Raw genomic sequence first — 25142 nt, forward strand, 5'->3', positions numbered from 1 at the left:
CAGGCTCCACGCTCAGCTTGGAGTCTGCTTGTCCCTCTCCCTCTGCTTCTCCATCACCCCCCCATCACTCTCTCTCTCTCTCTCTCTCTCTCAAATAAATAAATAAAATCCTTTTAAAAAGATTTTATTTATTTATTTGAGAGAGAGAGAGATCACCAGTAGACAGAGAGGCAGGCAGAGAGAGGGGGAAGCAGGCTCCCTGCTGAGCAGAGAGCCTGATGTGGGGCTCGATCCCAGGACCCCAAGATCATGACCTGAGCCGAAGGCAGAGGCTCAACCCACTGAGCCACCCAGGCACCCCTAAATAAAATCTTTTTAAAAAATTATTTTAAAAAGAACACAAGGACACCTGGGTGGCTCAGTGGCCTAAACTGCTGCCTTTGGCTCAGGTCATAATCCCAGGGTTCTGGGATCGAGTCCCAATCGGGCTCCTTACTCGGCAGGGAGCCTGCTTCTCTCTCCACCTCTGCCTGCCTCTCTGCCTGCTTGTGAGCGTTCTCTCTCTCTCTCTCTCTCTCTCTCTCTCTCTGACAAATAAATAAATAAATAAATAAAATCTTTTTTTAAAAAAAATAAAAAGAACACAAAATGCAGGCCGTGTTGAAAGGTGAAGAGGTGGTAAGGCGTCCAGGAGAGGGAGGGTCATGGATGGGATCTGCCTAACACATGAGTAATAACATAATCCCCTCAACATATGAATCAGGATTTCAGGCAATCCTTGGAGATAAAACTTCAATTTTGTGTATCAGTGTTTCATGTATATTGGGGGTTCTGATGGGTTTCCCTCATTCGGAGGAAAGAGAAATATTATTTTCATATCTTTCGATCCGCAAAGAATGTGAAATTCGGCCTTGTAAGACCTCTGAGAAGTCCGGTCTGACAAAGCAAGATGGAAAAGCCTGGACAGAGACTAACATATCCATCACTCTGGTAAGAAAAGCAGCTACCACCACCCTTCAATCCCAGTAGTTAAAATCCCAGAATTAGGGGACCGGGTACATTGATAGCTGGGCACCTAGTAACAAATGCTATATGACATCCAGAACATAGTGCAAAGAAACCTTTCACCGAGGGAACAGGGGGTCCAAAAATGCAGGGAGGCAGAACGGGGAGCCAGCCAATCTCTTCTGTCTCACTGCCCCTTCACACACATCAAGGACACCCCTGAAGATATTAAAGTAACTGAAAGGTCCAAGACTGTATTCTAAGTGTCTGCCTTACATCTAGAACCCTGGTTTTCCAGGGTTTTAGGATACTAACCAAATTTTATCCCATATAACTCTTTAAAAAAAAAACAAACACCTAAATGGGGGCAACTGGGTGGCTCAGTCAGTTAAGGTGCCCGACTTGGTTTCGGCTCAGGTCATGGTCTCAGCGTCCTGAGACTGAGCCCCTCATGGAGCAGTCTGCTTCCCCATCCCTCTCCCCCTACCTTTCCCCTCCCCTGCTCTCACATGCATGCGCACATGCGTGCACATGCTCTCAAATCTTTTTTTTTTAATATAAATGATTTTTTCCCCCTAAATGAACTTTAAAAGCAGAAATAGGATGAACCTCATTTTCTAATCACAGTGCGGCAAAACGAAAAAAGTTAGAAAATGGCAGGGTGCCTGGGTGGCTCAGGTCATGATCTCAGGGTCCTGGGATCAGCCCCGCATCAGGCTCTCTGCTCAGCAGGGAGCCTGCTTCCTCCTCTCTCTCTCTCTCTCTCTGCCTGCCTCTCTGCCTACTTGTGATCTCTCTCTCTGTCAAATAAATAAATAAAATATTTAAAAAAAGAAAATGGCAATATCATATAGCTTTGAATCAAAGAGGAATTATAATGGAAACTGCAATTATGAATAATTCTGAAATCATCAGTAATAACACCGTGGTAATTAATTTAATGTGCCAACTTGACTGGACTAGGAGATGCCCAGAGAGCTGGTAAAACATTATTCCTGGACTTGTCCGTGAAGTGTCACCAAAAGAGATCATTAGCATTTTGACTCTGTCTCAGTAAAGTGATCTGCCTTCACCAGGTGAGTGGGCTGCACCCAAGCTTAAGGGCCTGAACAGAATGAAAAGGTGGAAGAGCAAATTGCCTTGCTCTCTCCTTGAGTTAGGATGTCCTGTTCCTGCTCTTGAACACTAAAGCTCCTGGTTCTGTGATTTCCAGCCTCTGGGACTTACACCTGTGACCCCCCCACCTTGGACTGGGAGTTACCACATCGGACTGGGAGTTACATGTTCCAACTAGAATTGAATTGTATCAGCAGCCCCCCTGGCTCTCCAGCTAGCAGACAGCCGATCACGGGACTTCTTGATCTTCGTGACTGTATGAGCCAATTCCCGTAATCAATCTGTCTCATTTTCTCTACACACACACACACACACACACACACACACACACACACCATGGGTTCAGTTTCTCTGCAAAATCCTAATACAGACATTACCTATAATGTGACTAAAGCCATATTTAGAGGAAAATCTGTAACTTAAGTGTTTTTATCATCAAACAGAATGAAGAGACAATATCCAGAATATCTATTGAAAGCTTATACTGTGTAAGGCCTGGACAAGAAACATTTCATTTAACCCTCAGAGCACTTATGAGGTGGCTGCTGGTTTTTGTCCTTCATGGCACTGAGGAGGTAGGGACTGTATTTTGCTATTACCTTTTGGAAACGTTCAGAAATAGAATTAGGCACATCCACTGGGACATCTGTTTCCAAGAACTACTTCACCTATTTCTTGACTCAGTGCCACAAATATGGGTTAATGCCTGTTATATACAGGATACTAGAACAACGAAATAGATAACAGACATTCTCTCACCAGCGAAATCCAGTTGTGCGTTTAGGCTATAGATGGGGGGGGAGGGGCTCATGTGATGATGGCAGCTAAGCCTCCCAGCTAAAACTGACTGTATTAAATGTTCAGAATGATGCCTAAACCCAGCACCATGGTGGGGACTGGTGGGAGCAGGAGCCAGTCGCGGTGCCTGTCGCCACAGCTCAGGGAAGCGGTCCTGAGTTGCGCAAACCACTATATAAATATGACTGAAGCAGGAAGAGCATACACATTTCCACTTTATTAAAATATTGCATAGATACAGAGCAGTTGGGCACATCCATTCTAAGGCACTGTCCTGGTTTGAATGCAAGTCCACAAGAGAGAAAAGAGAAGCCGTTACATTCCGTATTGTTCATCTCTACATTCAGACTCCTCCCACGTTACGTGTTTATTGCTACTGGGATCTCAACGTGAACCCCACACTTATAGCAGCATCATACAGGGACCCGGATGACAAGAATTAAAGACACACCCTGGCTCTAGCACTTGGTATGATTTGGCACTTAATTCCAAACTCTCTTGCATTGTTCTCCATGTGTTTCCCAACTCTTGTTTAACTAACGATATTATAAACTCCTTATGAACCGGACTCATGGATTCATGTCTTTACTGGTTTCCATTAAGCCTGGAACAGGACTAGTTGGGCACATAGTAGTTGCCCCCGAAATATTTATAGTCAATATCACTTCCGAGAACTTCAATGGAATAGAAAAAATATAAATACTTTCCCTCATTCTTGATTAGGGAAAGGATGACTGGTATCTTCAAAAAGGGAAAATTCTTGAACGTCCTACCTCTTGTGTTTCGTAACAAGGAACTAGGCTGAATGATTATTTTCAGGTACCAACAGCTATAACTGACAAAGAGAGTTCTTCCCTTGTTACAGGACTTTGAGTCATTACCATGATTACATGCGAATGTTTATATAAGTAGGAATATGTGTGTGTGGTTATAAGTAAATTCCAAAGAGGCTGAGAATCACTGAGCGATGTACAAATTATCTCAAGTAGTGACCCCCACCTCCATAATGATGTGTGTATTACATAAAAAAATGTATATATGTAGAGAACTTTTCATAACACCCTTGAAACAACTGGAGATAACTAGGCTTGGGAGCAACAAGACTATACTGACAGCTACAGATATATTTGTTAAAGACAGTGTGTTCCAAGGAATATTTGCAGGATACTAGTTCCGTGGGTTATCACTGGGTGTACATGACGAAGGGTTCTGGGGTCAAATAGGCTGGCAAAACACTGTGCCAAAAGAGGTGCTTTTTTCCACCTTTACCAGAGGGCCTCTCAGACACTCCCACAGGCTGATGGGCACTGTCAATCTAGAAAGTGGAGACAGCAGGGAGTCCTGGAGTTATTTGCAAAATATCTTGCAGAACTAAGTGCCCTACGACACACAGTTAGGGGGCCACTGAATTAAAGAATGGGTAAAATTTTAAAAGCACTGAGAGACACATTGGGTGAATACCAAAGGAGAGTACAAAGCAAAGGACACTGGTTCCTCAGTCAGTCTAAATTGAATCGGATTCTACTTGTATGACATCAACCGTCAAATGGACTCTTCCGCAAAGAGCTTACTTACTCCATGAACAAAAGAAATCCTCAAATACTCAGTTCTACGTAGCATCACCCCAGACCACCAACTAAGCAGACTAGCAAACTCTGCACAACTCATAACTAAAGGTTAAAATCTTAATTTCCTTAAACATAAAAACTTCCAATGGACATAACCCCATTCTTACCAGGCACGTGTGTTCCCGACACATTTTTTTCTATCATTTGACAAAATACACTGTCTCCTTTCTTGCTACTTAGGACACATAAAGCTTTGAACTAATATAATTGCCTTTAACAATGACAGCAGAAAAATTCTGGGGCTGCTATAGGAGATACATTGATGGACACGGTTATCCATCATATTAACACTACCCTGAAAAGGACTGTCATCGATTATATGCTTTATATCTATGATACGGTTGGCCTGGGACACAAAACATTTCCTTGTAATAAAAAAAATAAGAGACAGAATAAACCAACTCTGGGAACATTGCAAAGGTAGATGGATACTCTAGAATTCATATACTTTGGAAGATGGGGTTCAGAATAGTTTTTAAAACCTGTTCTCATAAGCTCAAACAAAAAGGTTCTTCCAAGACAAACAGGCTGCTTTAAGTTAGTGTCAATTTCTTTTTTTTTTTTTTATTTTATTTTAGTTAGTGTCAATCTCTGTGGCAGCCTGTTGCCTTTAACGATTCTCAAAGAAGTCCTCTAAAGTGAGTGACCTGGTGCATAATGAGGCCTGCCCTCTGTCTGAAGCTTTTAGAACAGTGACTGCACTTGTATGGCTTCTCCCCTGTATGAATTCGCAAATGAATAACAAGGCTGGGTCTCTGTCTAAAGCTTTTCCCACAATAATTACATTTAAAAGGTCTCTCTTCCGTGTGAGTTCTCTGATGCAAAGTGAGAGCTGTCAGTCTACTAAAACTTTTACCACAACTGTGACATCTGTGAGGTTTTTCACCTGAATGCGTTTTCAGGTGTCTTTTGAGACTCGATCCATGACAAAAGCTTTTCCCACACTCCAGGCATTTGTACGTTTCTTCTTCTGAATGGGTTCTCTGGTGGCCTATCAGGTGCGACCGCCGAGTGAATCGCTTGTTACACACGGTGCACTCATAGGGCCTCTCCCCCGTGTGCAGCCGTTGGTGTCTATATAGGTCTGAACTACGGAGGAATCTTTTTCCACACTCGGGGCATTTATGGGGTTCCTCTCCTGAGTGAATTCTCTGGTGCCCTGTAAGTTGTGACTTCCGAGCGAAACACTTCCCACACTGAGGACATCGGTGAGGTTTGTCCCCTGGACTCTTTTTCTTTTGGGGCCTGGGGTTGAGAGGTTCTTCCAAGTTGGAATTTTCAGGTTTCTCTCCTGCCGAGGGCTCCTGCTGATCTACCAGTTTTGTTAAATCTGTCTGTAGGTCCTCTGGGGGGCTCTCCCACTGATTCTCCAATGGTACATAGTCCTTCTGCAAAATGGGACCGTGGAGAGCGTTCCCCTCTAGAGTAACAATAAATGGGTACATGTTCTCCAGTTTTTTCTGTTTGGAAGTTTCGTCTTCATTTTCTATCCCAATCTCAAAACCTGAAAGAAGAAACAAAAACAGCAGCTGTCACCGTGTCCCACAGAGGAAAAAACCGTGAAGGAAAGTGAAGAGTTGTATTAAACCACCAGTAGGAAGGCAGAAACTTTGAGGAGAATCCCAAACTCTTTATCCTGATCAAGGTTGAATTTTTCTTTTTGCTCTTCTGTGGTATCCACGAATAATTACTTACCGATCTTAGAATCAAGTAATTGCTTCATTTCTTTGGACTCTTGTAGTTCCTTCACCCACGCTTCTTCCCGAGGCTCCAACGGAAAGCTCACGTCAAGCTTTGGTATTGGATATCCTGCCCGTAAGAAAGATGAGAAGCATAAGAGTTAACGTCACCAAGGTTTTTCCTTGATGGTATCTTGGACATGTGGCTGCTTAATGTCTACTTCCTCCCCAGTTAGAATGACTTGACCCCCGACTTCTTACAAGATTCTTTCTTTTTTAAAGATAAGAGCAAAACGTGAAAATCAAGGCTACTCTCCTCTAATCTACCAAAGGGGAGTGAATTTTTCTGTGTTGAAATCAATGCACTAAATGATTTCTGTATCTATTTTGATATTCGATTATTCAGGTCGGAACCAAAACGGGAAGTAAATCTTCACAATTTTCTGGCATATTAAAACTGAGAAATGCTGCTCTTGAGTACCAAGCAAAGAGAGAGCTGAAAGTAGGGGTTATGAAACTCTTTACTAGAATAATTTCCATGGAGATTTTCAAATTAAAATGGAAAATGATGAAGCTGGCAATGAGCAAAAGCAGTGTTTGTTTCAGCCCAAGCCCAGAAGCGCACTCTCTTGAAATCAACCCAAACAACTCCCAAAGTGTTTCTCACTACCAGTCTAAGAACAACTCGGACAAGAGAGCACCCAGGGGGCTCAGTCTGTTGAGCGTCCAACTCTTGATTTCGGCTCAGATCATGACCTCAGGGTTGTTACATCGAGCCCCAAGTCACACTCTGCACTGAGCGTGTAGCTTGGTTAAGATTTTCTCCTAAAAAAAAAAAAATAACTGGAACAAGATTCTACACTACTGTTCCCTAGTGTCCTACCACCCCTTTCCTCACTGAGAGCTGCTGTAGCTTGTGTTCTCTTTCCACAACCTTTCCTCACCTTCCTCAGCTCTGGCAAAGTGTATTGGTCTGCAATACAGTGTGGGATGGAAATTGCTGATTTTAAATCTAAATGCAGGGGCACCTGGGTGGCTCAGTCAGTTAACTGTCTGCCTTTAGCTCAGGTCATGATCCCAGGGTCCTGGGATTGAACCCCGTGCTGGGCTCCCTGCTCGGCGAGGAGCCTGCTTCTCCCTCTTCCTCCGCCTCTCCCCGCTGCTTGTGCGCTCACTCTCTCAAATAAATAAAGTCTTTTAAAAAAATAATATAAATCTAAATGCAGGATGCTGTTTAAATATCAGCATTACGGCACCTGGGTGGCTCAGTTGATTAAGCGTCTGCCTTCTGCTCAGGTCATGATCCTGGTGTTCCCGGATCAAGACCCGTGTCTGGCTCCTTGCTCAGCGAAGAGTCCGTTTCTCCCTCTGCCCCTCAACCCACTTGTTCCCTCTCTATCAAATAAATAAACTCCTTATAAATAAATAAATAAATATTAGCATTATCTTCTTAAATATTATCATGATTAAAATAACATTAGCAAGTTAATGAAAATTTAAGTTTCAAAACATGTCAAAACAGGAAGTGGACAAAAATACCTTATTTTATATTTTCATAGAAAAAAGACCTTTTAAGATAAGCACAAATGCATTTCAAATAAAATTCTGTTTAAACTCATATTGTTTTTGTTTAGATTTCAGAGCTATGACTGGGATCAAAGGGTCATAAGGAATGCGTCAAACAAAACTGGGGGTCACATGGAAGGAAAGCTACAGTGAAGGAAAAGTGAGAGCAAACAGAAACTTGAAACAAGCAGAGTTAGCAAAGGCATACGCATAAAATACGGATTTATCACCTAAACATAGCAGGGGAGATGGACTTCCAGCATAGGACCATGAGGAGCTCTGTGGACTTAACCTCTTGGTGAAACTGGTGAAAATTATTAAAAATTTAAAAAAACAAAAACTGGTCCTAAGGGCCTATAGCAAACCAGGAAACATCTTTTTTGGTTAATCTGCTAAAATTCACAAATAATAGGGAGAGTCTTAAGATTTTAAACCGCAACAGTGTCTTTAGTGCCTCTCTCAGCTCCACTCTAGATTGGCACAGCTAAGGGTCCGGGGCTCCCCTTCAGAGGGCTATCTTCCCAGGACGAGCAGGATGTCAGCACTTCTCATCCTACCCCCAGCTAACCACTGTTGATTCTCAAGTCCAAGCAACTGTGGCTGAGAGGCAGGGGGCTCCTTATGCACCCAGCCCCTCCCAGTGGCAAGAAGGATCTACCCCGGGTGCTAAGAATCCTACAGGACTCCCAGATTGCCCTTGCAAGGCAACTGTGACTCAAAGGCAGCGGTTCTATGCCTGCAGCGGCAACCCAGAAAGGCCTGACACTGGGACCTCGAGCTCAGCTCCTAGAGTGACAAAGTTACTGGGAGACTTCACCCACCTCCAGAGCGAGGGATCAGAGATTTGGCCTGGGGGGCGGGGGAGAAGCAGGCCTTAAAACAGGCAGCTCCTAACATATTCGCACAGGAATGGTTTCATTTGCAACAGAGAGTGGAAACAGTTGAGCCTAAGGATACTCTCAAAAAGAGGAGAGGTTACAATGCAAGGCAACTGGAAAGAATCTGACAGATTTATTGACTATACACCCTGAACTGTAGGCTGACTAGTTTGTGGGAGAGAACTGGGGGAAAAGACAGCTAGGAGGAGCCCCTCTGGGATCAGAACAAATCTCAAAAATTGACCTCAGGAATTAGCCCAACAGAGGTATCTGAAATGGACTGGCTTCATCTCCCAAGAGCTTATGCTCCAGAGCACTGTTGGAAACAGTAGAGCAATTAGTTGGCAGTTAATGGCTAGGTCAGGTCAGAGAAAGAGACAGCCAAAGAAAACCCTGTAAAAAGTATTGTCATTCAAGGGTGACAGTGACTGTGTGCACAGCCAGGGCTGTGCTCCCTTATGAGCAACATCGAATGCTTAACATTTCAGAGTGGACTAGACCTCACTAAAATAATACAGCCATTTACCAAACAAATAAACAAACAACCAACAATAACAAGCCCTGGGGAGAAGAAAGAAGGACAGAGAATTGGTACAATATATTATCTAAAATGTCCAGTTTCCAACAAAACATGCTGAGACAGGTATGTGGACAGGAAAGTATGACTCATACTCTGGAAAAAAAAAAGAGCAGGCAACAGAATCTGCCTATGTTAGTGACTACATACTAAATTCGACAAAGACCTGAAAGTAGCCATTATGAGTATGTTCCAAGAATGAAAGGAAACCATGATTAAATAAGTAAAATTGGATGACAAACATCACATCACATCAAACAGAGAATATCAATAGAAAGTATAAAAAAGCATCCAATGGAAATTCTGGAGTTGAAAACTACAATAACTGATATGGAAAATTCACTAGAACAGCTCTGGAAGAGATCTGAACTGTCAGAAGAATTAGTGAACTTGAAGATACATTAATAGAGACTATATTATCAGAAGAACAGAGGAAAAAAAGAACGAAGGGGAATTAATGGAACCTCAGAGAAAAGTGGGGAGCCACTCAGTGCACTAACAGGTATATAATGAGAACCAGGAGAGGAAAGAAAGGAGCAGGGGAAAAAACGGAACAAATAATGGACCCAGACTGCCCAAATATACTGAAACACATTCATCTACTCATCTAGGAGGCTCAATGAGCTCCAAGTAAGACAAACATGAAGGGAGCTACAAACAGACGTATGATAGTAAAAACTCCTAAAAGTCACAGAAAAGAAAGAAAACCTTGAAAGAGAGCAAGAGAAAAACGACTTGTCATTTACAAGGGAAGCCAAATGAAATTAAAAGTGAGTTTTCATCAGCAACAGTGGAGGCCAGAAGATAGGAGGATAGCATATTCAAAGTGCTCAAAGAAAAATGAAAAATGCCAACCAAGAATCTTATATCTGGAAAAGCTAGCTTTAAAATGAATGTGAGAGACCCCTACGTGGCCCAGTTAAGCATTAGACTCTTGATTTAGGCTCAGGTTATGATCTCAGATTCATGAGACTGAGCCCCATGTCAGGCTCTGCACTGGGCAGGAAGCTGCTTGAGCTTCTCTCTCTCCCTCTGTATCACGCCCCCTCCCCACACTCTCTCTCTTTCTCAAAAATAAACAAATAAATAATAACAAATGAATGTGAAATAACATATCTGATAAGCAAAAGAGGCTCAGTCAGTTGAGCATCTGCCTTTAGCACAGGTCATGATTACAGGGTCCTGGGATCGAGTCCCGCATCGGGCTCCCTGCTCAGTGGGGAGTCTGCGTCCCCCTCTCCCTCTGACTGTCCCCTGCTTGTGCTCTCTCTCTCAAATAAAAAATTAAACATTTAAAATAAGAAAAACTGAGAGGGGGTGCCTGGGTGGCTCAGTGGGCTAAGCCTCTGCCTTCAGCTCAGGTCATGGTCTCAGGGTCCTGGGATGAAGCCCTGCATCGGGCTCTCTGCTCAGCAGGGAGCCTGCTTCCCCCCCTCTCTCTGCCTGCCTCTCTGCCTACTTGTGATCTCTGTCAAATAAATAAAATCTTTTAAAAAAATAACTGAGAGAATTCATTGGTAGCAGTCTTGCCTAACAAGAAATACTAAATAAAGGAAGTTCCTCAGTCTGAAAGCTAGTGATTCCAAATGGTAATTCAAATACACACACACGCACACAAAAGGGCACAAGTAAGGGTGATTATATAATTATAAAAGACAGTATATACTAATTTGTTTCTTTTTTTCTCTTAAAAGATTTTCAAAGCAATTGTATAAAACAATATATATGTAGTACACTATTGGGCAAATAATCTAGAAATGTAATATATGAGAGCAGATGAGAGCAAAATGTACTGGGCTAAAGAAATGAGGGGCGCCTGGGTGGCTCAGTGGTTAAAGCCTCTGCCTTCGGCTCGGGTCATGATCTCAGGGTCCTGGGATCGAGTCCCGCATCGGGCTCTCTGCTCAGCAGGGAGCCTGCCTCCTCCTCCTGTCTCTCTCTGCCTGCCTCTCTGCCTACTTGTGATCTCTGTCAAATAAATAAAAAAAATCTTTAAAAAAAAAAAAAAAAGAAAAAAAGAAATGACTCCAGGGGCACGTGGGTGGCTCAGTGGGTTAAGCCTCTGCCTTCAGCTCAGGTCATGATCTCAGGGTCATGGGATCGAGCCCCACATCAGGCTCTCTGCTCCACGAGGAGCCTGCTTCCCCACTCTTTCTGTTTGCTTCTCTGCCTACTTGTGATCTCTATCTCTGTCAAATAAATAAATAAAATCTTAAAAAAAAGAAAAAGAAATTACTCCAGTTAATAACTAAAAATCTACAGGAAACCCCTAGGGCTAATAATACATTATATGTTAATAAAAAAATAAAATTAAATAAATAAATAAATAAATAAATAAATCTACAGGAAAAATGAAGAAAACCAGAAATATAAATAAGGTTAATATAACAAAAGCTATAATATCTATTTGTATTCCTTCTCTCTCTAGCTCTTTTAGAAGACTTAAAATGACATAAACTAGTATCTTTAACAATACACAGCTGAGTTTCTTTTTTTGAGTTTCTAACATTTTTAATGTAATATGTATGATAGCAATACCACAAGAAGGGAGAAAAGAGAATACAGCTATATAGGAAAAATTTTTTAGGGGGGAGGGGCAGAGAGGGAGGGAGAGAGAGAATCTTGTTTTTTTAAGATTTTATTTATTTGTCAGAGAGAGAGAGAGAGAGAGCGAGAGAGCACAAGCAGGGGGGACCAGCAGGCAGAGGGAGAAGCAGGCTCCCCAGTGAGCAAGGAGCCCAATGTGGGACTCGATTCCAGGACCCTGGGATCATGACCCTAGCCAAAGGCAGACACTCAATAGACTGAGCCACCAGGCGTCCAGAGAGAGAGAATCTTAACCAAGCTCCATGCCCAGTGCAGAGCCCAACACTGGGCTTGATCTAGCAACCCTGAGATCATGACCTGAGCCGAAATGGAGAACTGGATGCTTCATCAACTGAGCCACCCAGGCACGCCTGGAGAAATATTTCTATATTTCACTAGCAATAAATTAATGTGAGTCTAAAGCTGATGATGGTAAGATGTACGGCTAATCTCTAGAGTAACCACTAAGGAAATAACAAAAAAAAATGCTGAAACTTCACTTATGTAAAGTGCTACATTCAAAATAATTACTTTTGTGCAAAAGAAATCAGCAAATGAAGGAAAGAGAAACAAAAAAGATATGAGACATACAGAAAACAAAAAGTAAAATGGCAGGTATAAATTACACCATATCAAAAATAAGATTAAATATGTATGGGTTAAACAATTCAATCAAAAGGCAGAGACTGTCCTACTAGATTTTAAAAATCCAGCTACACGGGGCGCCTGGGTGGCTCAGTGGGTTAAGGCCTCTGCCTTCGCCTCAGGTCATGATCCCAGGGTCCTGGGATGGAGCCCCGCATCCAGCTCTCTGCTCAGTGGGGAGCCTGCTTCCCCCTCTCTCTCTTCCTGCCTCTCTGCCTACTTGTGATCTGTCCGTCAAACAAAAAAGTAATAATTAAAAAACAATAATAATTTAAAAAATAAAAATAAATAAAAATAAAAATAAAAATCCAACTACATGCTGCCTATGGGAGACACTTTAGATTCAAAGATAAAGAGACCAAAGTAGAGGGAGGGACAAAGATGTATCATGCAAATAACCCCAAGACCGCCAGAGTGACTACACTAAGAGCAGACAAAATGGACATCAGAACAAAAAAAGTTACTAGAGATAAAGAGGATCATTTTATAATGATAAAATGACCAATCAATCAGGAAGATAGAATGATTATAACCATGCACACACTGAAAAACAGAGTACCAAATGCATGATTGCAAAAACTGACAAATAGTAAAAGCAATACGACAACTGAGCAATGACAGTTGGAGAATTCAATCCCTCTCTACACTGCTGGATAGAAAATTAGGCAGAAGGTCAAAAAGAGAAGACAAAAACTTACGAGCCAACTAAATGTCACAGTCATTCATAGAACACTCCAACCAAGGGCGCCTGAGTGGCTCAGTTGGTTGAAAGACTGCCTTCAGCTCAGGTCATGATCCCAGAGTACCGGGATCCAGTCCCGTATCGGGCTCCCAGCTCCACGTGGAGTCTGCTTCTCCCTCTGACCTTCTCCTCTCTCATGCTCTCTCTTCCTGTCTCTCTCTCAAATAAATAAATAAAATCTAAAAAAAAAAAAAAAGAATACTCCAACCAAGAAGTGTAAAATATGCATTCTTCTCAAGTGCATATGGAAAATTCTCCAGGGCAGTCAAAACGCTATACCATAAAACAAATGTTCAAAAATGTAAAAGCCATACCCTTAGGCCATTTCTGCTTCCAAGCAAAGTGAACAGCCAGATACACCACTCGAGAAATAATGTTCTCAGAGGCGCCTGGGTGGCTCAGTCACTGAAGCATCTACCTTTGGCTCAGGTCATGATCCCCGGGTCCTGGGATTAAGCCCCACACTGGGCTCTCTGCTGAGCGGGAGGCCTGCTTCTCCCTCTCCCACTCCCCCTGCTTGTGTTCCCTCTCTTGCCGTCTCTCTCTCTCTGTCAGAAAAATAAATAAAATCTTAAAGAAAAAGAAGTAACACTGATTCTACATAATGTCTCACTGAACAGAAGAGAATGCAATACTTTCCAACATTCTTTAATGGCATAAGGAAAGAAAAATGTATCGATGGAATAGAATCAATATTTAAGAAATATCAAATATCCTTGACACGCATTAGCAACTGACTTGTTATAAAGGTACTAAGACAATTCCATGGGGAAAGAACAGTCTTGTCCACAAATGGTGCTGGGACAACTGGATGTGCACAGGCAAAAGCATGAAGGTCCCCCTCCTCACATCACATACGAATGTTAATTCAGAATGGATCAATGACCTAAATTTAAGAGCTAAATCCACAAGACTCTTAGAAGGAAACAAAGGTATTAATCTTCATGACCTTGAATTAGGCAACAGTTTCTTAAATATAACATCCAAAGTATAAACAACAAAAGAAAGAATAGAAATTCTCCCTAAACACTTTCAAAAACTAGAAAAGGAGGGAAGACTTTGCCACTCATTCTATGAGGCCGGTATTACCCTGATAACAAAATCTGATAAAGACAGGACCAAAAAAACTATAGACCAGTATCTCTGATGCAAATGGATTCAAAAATCTTCAACAAAATACTAGCAAACCAACTCCAGCAACATATAATATGAATTATACACCAGGATCAAGTGGTATTTATCTCAGGAATGCAATGTTGACTTAACATTCAAAAGTTAAAGAAATAGGGGTGCCTGGGTGGCTCAGTCAGTTAAGCATCTGCCTTCAGCTCAGGTCATGATCTCGGGGTTCTGGGATTGAGCCCCATATCAGGCTCCCTGCTTAGCAGGGATGCCTGCTTCTCCCTCTCCCTCTCCCCCTGCTTATGTTCCCTCTCTCGCTGTCCCTCTCTCTGTCAAATAAATAATATATTTAAACAAGAAGTTAAGGAAATATACCATTACAAAAGAATGAAGAGTAAAAACCACATGGTCATCTCAATAGACACATAAAAGATATGTGACAAAATTCACCAGTTTCTTGATAAAAACACTCAATATTCCATGAGTAGAAGGGAATTTCCTAAAAGGAATCTATGAAAGACTCATAGCTAATATTATAAATAATGACAAAAGACTAAGTACATTTCCCCTGAAATAAGGAACAAGACAAGGATGCCCGGTCACACCATTTATGTTCAACATTGTACTGGGGGTCCTAGCCAGGGCAATCAGGAAAAAAAAAAAAGAAACAAAAAAAGATCACTCTGTGGAAGGCTCTTCTCCCAGAACTTGATGTGACTGGCTCCTTATTAATCAGGTCCAGCTCCAATGTCACCTCCTCAGAGATAACTTCCCTGACCAGAAATAAAACAGCCCTGTCAGATTTCAGTATCATCTCCCTGTTTTACTCTCTGACATTTACTACTTTGTAACATTATTTGTTTATAAGTTGGTCTCTTCCATCTAGAATGTAAGCTTTGTGAGATCAAGGACTTCACATATCTAGGGGCACCTGGGTGGCTCAGGAGGTTAAGTGTCTGCCTTCCGCTCAGGTTGATCCCAAGGTCCTGGGGCAGAGTCCACTGCCAGGCTCCTTGCTCAGCAGGGAGCCTGCTTCTCCCTCTGCCTGCCGCTTCCCCTACTTGTGCTCTCCCTCTCTCTCTAATAAATAAATAAAATCTTTTAAAAAAAGAAAATAATTCCATTGACAATGCTATTAAAAAAGAATAAAATACTTAGGAACAAATTTAATAAAAGCAGTTTAAAACTTACACTTGGGAAATTATAAAATATTATAAAACTGAAATAAGATCTAAATAAATGGAAAAGCACCCCATGTGCATGCATCACAAATTTAATATTGTTAACACGGCAATATTCCCCAGACTGATCTACATGTTCAACACAGCCCCTGCCAGAAACCCAGCTGACTTCTTTGTAGAAAGTGATAAGCTGATTCTAAATATCATATGGAGTTGTAACAAACTCAGAACAGCCAAAACAATCTTGAAAAATAGAAAAGTTGAGAGCCATCACGCTTTCATGTTTCCAAAATACTACAATGCAATAATAAAGACACTGTGGTATTTCCAAAAAAAATAGACATATTTTTTGGAAAGTAGAATCGATCATCAGTAGAATAGACATGACTGTCCAGCAAAAAGCCCATATACCTGTGGGAAACTGATTTTTTTAAGTTTTGTTTATTTATTTGAGAGAAAGAGCATGAGTGGGGGGAGGCTCAGAGGGAGAAGCAGATTCCCTGCTGAGTAGGGAGGCCCCCCCAACCTGGGAATCAATTCCAGGACCCTGGGATCATGACCTGAGCCTAAAGCAGAGGCTTAACTGACTGAGCCACCCAGGCGCCCCATCAACTGATTTTTGACAAGGGTTTCAAGGCCTTTCAATGTGAAAAAAACGACCTTTTTAGCGAATCATGATGAAACAACTGAATATGCAAAAATTTATATAAATAGGGGCGCCTGGGTGGCTCAGTGGGTTAAGCCTCTGCCTTCGGCTCAGTTCATGATCCTGGGGTCCTGGGATCAAGCCCCATGTCAGTCTCCCTGCTCAGTGGGGAGCCTGTTTCTCTGCCCATCCCCACTGCTCGTGCTTTCTCTCTCTCAAATAACTACAATTTTAAAAAATATAAATATACATATACATATTATTTGGACCACTACTGTGCAACTTACACTAAAATTAACTGAATATGAATTGGGTTAAATGTAAGCTAAAACTATAAACTCTTAGGAGACAATTTAGGGGTCAATTTTCATGACCTTGTATTAGGCAATGATTTCTAAGATCTGACATAAAAAACATAAGCAACAAAAGAAAAAATAATTAAACTGGACTATCAAAAATTTTTTAAAAACTGTGCTAAAAGAACACAATTAAGAAAGTGAAAAGAAAGAAAAAAAAAAAAGAAAGAAAGTGAAAAGAAGGGCGCCTGGCTGGCTCAGTCACTGAAGTGTCTGCCTTTGGCTCAGGTCACAATCCCAGGGTCCCGGGATCGAGTCCCACCTCTGGCTCCCTGTTCAGCAGGAAGCCTGCTTCTTCCTCTCCCTCTGCCTGCTGCTCTCATTCGTGCTCTCTCTCAAACAAATAAAGAAAATCTTTTTTAAAAAAAAAGAAAGTTAAGGGCGCCTGGGTGGCTCAGTGGGTTAAGCCTCTGCCTTCAGCTCAGGTCATGATCTCAGGGTCCTGGGATCGAGGCCGCATCGGGCTCTCTGCTCAGCAGGGAGCCTGCTTCCTCCTCTCTCTCTGCCTGCCTCTCTGCCTACTTGTGATCTCTGTCAAATAAATAAATAAATAAAATCTTTAAAAAAAAAAAAAAGAAAGTTAAAAGACAAACCACAGAACATGAAAGAATATTTACAAATCATATATCTAGTAACAGACTTTATCTAGAATATGCAAAGGTCATATACAACTCAATAATAAAAACTCATATAATCCAATTTAAAAACAGGCAAAAACTCTAAATAGGCATTTCTCCAATAAATATATACAAATGACTGCTAAGTCCATGAAAAGATGCTCAACACCATTAGTCTTTGAAGAAATGCAAATCAAACCTCAATTAGATAGCACTTAACACCTACTAAGATGGCTAGAATAAAAATGTCAGATTCTTTTCAAGTGCACCTGAGACAATTTCTGGGATACAGACTGTATGTTAGGCCACAAGTTAGTTCCAATATATTTAAAAAATGGATATCATTCAAAGTACATACTCTAACCACAATGGGATGAAATGAGAAATAAAACAAAGGGAAAACTGGAAAATTGACTAATTTGTGAAAATTAAATAACACCTCTTACACAACCAATGTATGCAAGAAGAAATCACAAAGAAAATTAGAAAATACATAGAAATAGGGGCATCTGAGGGGCTTAGTGGGTTAAGCCTCTGCCTTCAGCTCAGGTCATGATCTCAGGGTCCTGCGATCGAGCCCCACATCGGGCTCTCTGCTCAGCAGGGAGCCGTTTCCTCCTCTCTCTCTCTGCCTACCCCTCTGCCTACTTGTGATCTCTCTGTCAAATAAATAAATAAAATCTTAAAAAAAAGGAAAATACTTAGAGATAAATGAAAATGAAAATGCAAAGTACCGGGAATTTATAGTTATAAGTACTTACATTAGTAAACAAAAAAGATCCCAAAACAATAACATAACTTTATAACTTAAGGAACTAATAAGAAAAAAAAAAAAAACTAAACCCAAAGCTAGTAGAAGGAAGGAAGCAATAAAGAATAGGCAGAAATAAACAAAATAAAGACTAGAAAGACAATAGGGAAAATCAATGAAACCAAAAATTGTTTTTTTGTAAAGATCAATGAACTTGAGAAACCTTTAGCTAGAAGAACTAAGAAAAAAAGAAAGGCTCAAATCATTAAAATTAAAAAGGGAAAATAAAATAAGATGAAACAGAGAGGGAGGCAAACCATAAGAGACACTGAACTTTAGGAAACAAACAGGGGGAGGGGAGAGGCGGGATGGGGTAATTGGGCATTAAGGAGGGCATGTGATGTGATGAGCACTAGGTTATTTGTAAGTGACGAATCACTAAATTCCACCTATGGAACTAATATAGTATATGTTAACTACACTGAATTTAAAGAATTTTAAAAATTAAAGCGGCGATATTACCAATGATTCTACATAAATAAAGAGAATTATAAGAGTACTATGAACAATTGTACACAAACAAATTGGATAACCTAGATGAAATGGATACATTACCAGAAACACAAAACCCACCAAGACTAAATCATAAAGAATGAGAAAAATCTGAACAGACCTATAACCAGTAAAGAGATTGAAGCAACAATCAAAAGTCTCCTGACAAAGAAAAGCCCTAGACCTGATAGCTTCACTGGTGGCTTCCACCAAACATGTAGAGAAGAACTAATACAAATTGTTCTTAAACTTCCAAAAAGGCACGTCTGAGTGGCTCAATCAGTTAAGTATCTGCCTTCTGCTCGGGTCTTGATCCTGGAGTCCTGGGATCAAGCCCTGCTCTGGGCCCTCTATTCAGTGGGGAGTCTGTTTCTCCTTCTCCTTCTGCCCTCTCCCTGTTTGTGCTCTCTCTCTCAAATAAATAAATAAATACAATCTTCTTAAAAAAAAGCTTTTCAAATTAAAAAAAAAAAATGAAGGGAAGGAGACACTTCCTAACTTAATTCTCTGAGGCCAACATTATCAATACCAAAGCCAGAAAAGACACTATTAGAAAATGACACACCAATATCCCTTATGAACACTGATTAAAAAAAAAAACCTGAAAAAATTTTAGCAAATTGAATTCAGCAGCATATTTAAAGGATGATACATCACAACCATGTGATATTTGTTCCTGGAATGCAAGAATGTTTCAACATATGAAAATCGGTCAATACAATATGCCACATTAACAAAATGAAGGGAAAAAAACACATTATCATCTCAAAGGATGTGGGGAAAGCAACTGAACAGAATTCAACATCCTTTCATGATAAAAAAGAGAAACACTCAACAAAATAGGAACAGAAGGAAACTACCTCCACATAATAAAAGCCATACAGGAAAATCCAACAGGGAACTTTATACTCAATGGTGAAAGACTGAAAGCTTTCCCTCTAAAGTCAGGTAGAAGGCAAGGATGCCTGCTTTGGCCACTCTATTTAACACAGTACTAGAAGTTCTAGCTAGAGCAATTAGGCGATAAAAAGAAAAAGGCATTCAAATTGGAAAGGACGAAGTAAAATGGTCTCCATTGGAAGATGATATGATCTAATTTGCAGAACCCTTGAAGTTTCCACTAAAAAACTGTTAAAATTCATAAATGAATTCAGCAAAATACCAGGATACAAAATGAACTTGCAAAAATCAGTTCCATTTCTATATACTAACAATGAACAATGAAAAATTCTGGAAACTATGAAAACAATTTCACGTATAACAGCATTGAAAAGAATAAAATACTTAGGAGTTAACTTAAACAAGTATGTGAAAGACTTGTACGATCAAAATTACAAAACACTGATAAAAGAAAATAAAGAAGATGCAAAGGAAAACACATCCCATGTTCATGGACTAGATAACTTGATATTGTTAAGATGTCAATACTCCCAAAAGTGATGTACAGATTCGATACAATCTATCAAAACCCCAAGGATACTCTTTTTCGCATTAATAGAAAAACCTGGGGTGCCTGGGTGGCTCAGTGGGTTAAAGCCTCTGCCTTTGGCTCAGGTCATGATCCCAGGGTCCTGGGATCGAGCCCCGCATTGGGCTCTCTGCTCAGTTGGGAGCCTGCTTCCTCCTCTCTCTCTGCCTGCCTCTCTGCCTACTTGAGATCTCTGTTGTCAAATAAATGAAAATCTTTAAATAAAAAATACATAATAAAGAAAAAAAGAAAAGCCCAGGAGCGCCTGGATGGCTCAGTCAGTTAACCATTCAGCTCTTGATTTCAGCTCAGGTCATGAGCTCAAGATCATGAGATCAAGCCCCACATCAGGCTCCGCCCTGGGCATGGAGCCTATTAAAATTCTCTCTCTCCTTCTCCCCCCAACCACTGTTCACTCTCTCTAAAAAAAAATTTTAATAGAAAAATCCATACCTAAAATTTATATGGAATTTCCAGGGATGCCCAAATAAACAAAAAAAAATTTGGAAAGGAAGAACAAAGCTAGAGGTCTCACACTTCCTGATTTCAAAACTTATTAAAAAGTGACAGTAATCAAAATAGGTTGCTACTGGCATAAAGACAGGCATATAGACCAACGGAATACAATAGACAGCACATAAATAAACCTTCATATATATGTGGAAGTGATTGTTAACAACAATACCAAGATCATTCAATAGCGAAACAATAATCTTTCAACATACGGTGCTGGGAAAACTGGATTATGCATGTGCAAATAAATGAAGTTAGAACCTTACGTAAGAGCACATGCAAAAGTTAACACAAAACGGATCAAATTCCTAAAATTAGGACCTAAAATTATAAAACTTGGAAGAAAACCTAGAGGAAAAGCTTGAAGACATTGAATTCAGCAATGATTTCTTGGATATGACACCTAAAGTATAGGCAACAAAAGAAAAAAGTGGGCACAGAGTACTTCATGAAAAATTTAAAAATTTATCCATCAAAAGCTTCAACAGAGTAAAAAGGCAACCGACAAATGGGAAAAATATTCGCCAATCCTATCTGATATGGAATTAATATCCGGAATATATAGAGAACTCTGAATTTCAATGACAAAAAGCAAGTGGATTTTGCAATGCTCGAAGGACGTGAACTGACTTTCTCCAAAGAAGATATCCGAACGGTCAATCAGCACATGCTCAATACCATTAATCACTTGAGAAATGCAAATCCAAACTACCCTGAGAGGCCACCCCACACCAATGAGGAATGCTGCTATCACAAATCGGAAAGCAACAAGTGTTGGTGAGCATGTGGAGAAACCGGAAAGTTTATGCACTGTCGGGGGGCATGGAAACTGGTGCAGCCGCTGTGGAGGCTGCTCCTCAATTAAAAATAGAATTCCCGGGGCACCTGGGTGGCTCAGTGGGTTAAGCCTCTGCCTTCTGCTTAGGTCATGATCTCAGGATCCTGGGATCGAGTCCCGCATTGGGCTCTCTGCTCAGCGGGGAGCCTCCTTCCCCTCCTCTCTCTCTGCCTGCCTCTCTGCCTACTTGTGATCTCTGTCTGTCAAATAAATAAATAAAATCTTTAAAAAAAATAGAATTCCCGTGTGATTCAGCAATTCTACCTCTGGTTGTGTGCCCAAAAGAAGTAAAAGTGGGGCCTCAAAAAGGTATGTGCACACCCATGTTCATACAGGCATTACTCAGGACAGCTAAAACACAGAAGCAACCCAAGTATATGCCTATGGAAAACAGATCAACAAAATGTTTTTTAGCCTTTACTTGGATAGAAACACTGACCCACACTACAACCTGCATAAACGTGAAGGACATTCTGCTAAGTGAAATAAACCAGTCTCAAAATGACAGATACTATATGATCCCGTTTATACGAGGTACATAGCGGAGTCCAATTCAGAGAGATGGAAAGTTGAATCGTAGTCTCCAGGGGCTGGGGAGATGTGGAGTTTTTGTTTAAATGAGTATGGGGTTTCAGTTTTACAGAATGAAAGTCGTTATGAACATGGATGGTAGGGATGGTTCCACATTACGAATGTATTCTATACCACTGAACTATACACGTCAAAATGATTAAGACACCAAATCTTGGGATGTGTGTATTTTACAATAATAAAAAAAAACACTGAAAGGAGAAAAATAGGCTTCTTGAGCAGGGTCATCAGCTGAAGGGGTTCTGAACCTCATGTCCCCCACTCTGTTCCCAGCCATTCCCAGAGGGCACCCCTCCTCGTACTCCTGATCACAGTGGTCTGCTTCCATCCAGTAATTGGTGTTTCTAACCCAACCCCAAACCTGGGGAGCTCTCAAGCTCTCAAAACACGAACCACAGAAAGGAAGTGAACCCCTTGCCTTACCAGGGTCCAGGAAGGGCTGGCAGTCCTCAGCAGCTCCGTAGCCCAGCTCTGGCAGCCCTGCCTGGGGCATCCAGGCCTCGGCACCAGGGGCGTCCGGGGCAGGTCCCATCACCTGCAGCGGGGGCGACTCCAGGTGGATGTTTGGTGGTACATGTGCCGGGCCCACTGGTGCCAGCTCCTCCAACAGCATTTCCTGCCTATCGATCTGGGGGAAAGGGCACAACCCATCACTCTCCAGTCGACACCGGCACTGCCCAGGGACAACAACAGGAGCCACCCATGTGATTTTAATTTTCCAGGACCCACATAAAAAAAGACACTGGTGAAGTCGATCATAATGACATGCACGATTTCACCCAATATGGCTAAAATATCGTACTTTCGGAATGTAATCAATATGGACAAGCATTCATCAGACATTTCACCTACTTTCTCTTTCTGACTCGGTCTTCTGAATGGGAGGAGCGTTTTATACTCACAGTGCATCTCAGTGTGGACTAGCCACATCGCTAGGTGCTCAAGAGCCACTCTTGGCTGGTGGCTACCGCACTGGGCAGTGCACAATGAGGCCACAGGTGGATAAAATCCTAGAGAGCAAGCCAAAGCCAGCAGACAGAGAAAGGAAGGGAACACCATGAATTCATTCTCTCCTGGGGGATGGGGGTGGGCAACAGGAAACTTTGGAAGACTCTGGCTCTGGCAGGCTACCTGCAGAGCAACAACTGCCCAACAGGAAGCCCTTTCTCCCTTCCACCAAAAGTTCTGCCCCGTGCCAGGGGACTCTGAGTGGGGGGCAATGGCACCGCCACCAAAGGCTGATGCGGTACCATGGCAGGTGACTGTCCGAACTTAGCAGACGGAGATGGGAGTCTCATTCCCAGTGTGGAACTGCTCCGGGCCCCCACCAACTCTGGAGTGCCCCCACAAACTTTCATCTAGGGACAAAGAGCCTGTCAATATCACCCCAGTACTCATACAGTCACGAAATATTTCTGCATGATTTAGCATGACTTGAATCTTCTGGGAATGCCCTACTTTGGACATCAGGCAACCACTCTATCACTTATTGTTCAGCCGGACTAACACGTGTGGCCACTTGGGAAAGTCAGAGACCAGCCGAGCCAGTGGCTGTCGCCTTCGCAGTGAGTCTCTGCATAGACGTGAGCATGTGACAACCTCATGAGGTTTTCAGGTGCGGTCAAGCCCCAACGTGTGTGTTTGCACACTCGTTTGATGGTGACAAACTACATTCCTTTATGTCTTTTCTGGGCTCAACTTCACTCAGATCGGCAACATCTTCTTACAAAGAGTCAGTTAAGGGGCACCTGGGTGGCTCAGTGGGTTAAGCCTCTGCCTTTGGCTCAGGTCATGATCCCAGGGTCCTGGGATCGAGCCCTGCATCAGGCTCTCTGCTCAGCAGGGAGTCTGCTCCCCCCAACCCCGCCTGCCTCTCTGCCCACTTGTGAGTTCTGTCTGTCAAATAAATAAATAAAATATTAAAAAAAAGAGTCAGATAATAAATAATTTACACTTTGTGGGGCATGTTGGTCTACTGTGTCCAGTTCTTGTATTAACAACCCTCTAAAAAGGTAATAACCAGGGGTGCCTGGGCGGCTCAATCAGTTAAGCAGCTGTCTTCAGCTCAGGTCATAATCCCAGAGTCCTGGGATCAAGTCCCACATCAGTCTCCTTGCTCAGCAGGGAGCCTGCTTCTCCCTCTGCCTGCTGCTCCCCCTACTTGGTCTCTCTCTCTCTCTCTCTCTCTCTGACAAATAAATTTTAAAAATCTTTTAAAAATAAAAATTAAATAAATAAAATAAAAAATAAAAAATAAAAAAGGCAATAATCATTATTAGCTCACGGGCTGCAGAAAAGAGGCCATGAGCTGCATTTGGCCCACAGACCACAGAGCACTTCTCATAGCAATGTTTTTGATTTTGTGTATGGAAGCAGGTTACATTCTACATAAATTTCACTTCAGGATAGTAGAAGGTGCAGTACCAAGTATTTGTTCCAGAACAGGAGTGGGGTTTAACAGCTGAGAATTGCTGAGCCATATCTGCTAATTCCAGCAGAAGGGAAAAATGAAAATAACTTCAGGGAAAGCACGGAGCTCACAACAGAAAATGTCTGCTCGAGTATCAGATGTCTCTGCTACTTCTTTTTGTCTCATTACCAAGATCCCAAACTCCTTTCTCACCTGCTGCTCTGGGATCTCCAGTTCTCTCTGTAAGTCTTCTATCAGTGACACAACTCTTTCTCTATTCTCTGGGCAATGCTCCCTCACCCAGGTCTCTATCTCCGTGGGCAGGATGGTTAGGAACTGCTCCAACACCAGCAGCTCCAGAATCTGCTCCTTAGAACGCATCTTTGGCTTCAGCCACTGACAGCAAAGCTCCCAGAGTTTGTTGAAAGCTTCATGAGGCCCAGCTGCTTCTTTGTACTGGAACTGCCTGAAGCGCTGACGGAAGACTTCACAGTCGGCATCATAGTCTTGAAACACGGAGCCCTGATTCAGTGAGGCCTGAATGGCACAACCCAGGGCCACCGCCATCGCCCCGTTCTGGCCGTGTACACTTTCTCTGGGGCCTGAAGTCTCAGATTCCAATGTGCTCCTCTCTTTAGGCGTCAAGGGGGAGCCACCCACAGCTGAGGACAGGACAAAACGAGAAAGGGGGAACAGCAGTGGTTACCAATGGCCATACTCGGCTCCCTTAACTTGCTCACTTTCCACCATGCCCTAGAGCAGCAGACCTTAATCTTTGTTGGTGATTTTGAGAATCTAATGAAGACCATGGAATCACTTCCTAGAAAAACACACAGACACATCGAATTCTGCATCCATTTTCCAAAATTCACAAAATGTTCTCGACCATACACGGACCCTCTAGAGCTCCACTACCCGATATGGTAGCCACAGATTC

The 25142-nt window shown here is 41.9% G+C and overlaps 1 protein-coding gene across 1 annotated transcript; it reads right to left on the reverse strand.

The window, feature by feature from the left end:
- Positions 1-5065: 5065 nt before the first annotated feature.
- On the reverse strand, positions 5066-24844 carry LOC111162153 (zinc finger protein 449). The gene is made up of 4 exons (XM_022526343.1): positions 24419-24844; positions 22219-22423; positions 6183-6296; positions 5066-5991 (listed from the first exon to the last, which is right to left on the reverse strand). The coding sequence occupies exons 1-4, from the start codon at positions 24770-24772 to the stop codon at positions 5108-5110; spliced, it is 1557 nt and encodes a 518-aa protein (XP_022382051.1). The 5' UTR covers positions 24773-24844; the 3' UTR covers positions 5066-5107.
- Positions 24845-25142: the final 298 nt, after the last annotated feature.

Source organism: Enhydra lutris, unplaced genomic scaffold (genome assembly GCF_002288905.1).
Source record: "Enhydra lutris kenyoni isolate GAN:26980312 unplaced genomic scaffold, ASM228890v2 scaffoldscaffold89, whole genome shotgun sequence".
NCBI classification, from domain to species: Eukaryota; Metazoa; Chordata; class Mammalia; order Carnivora; family Mustelidae; genus Enhydra; species Enhydra lutris.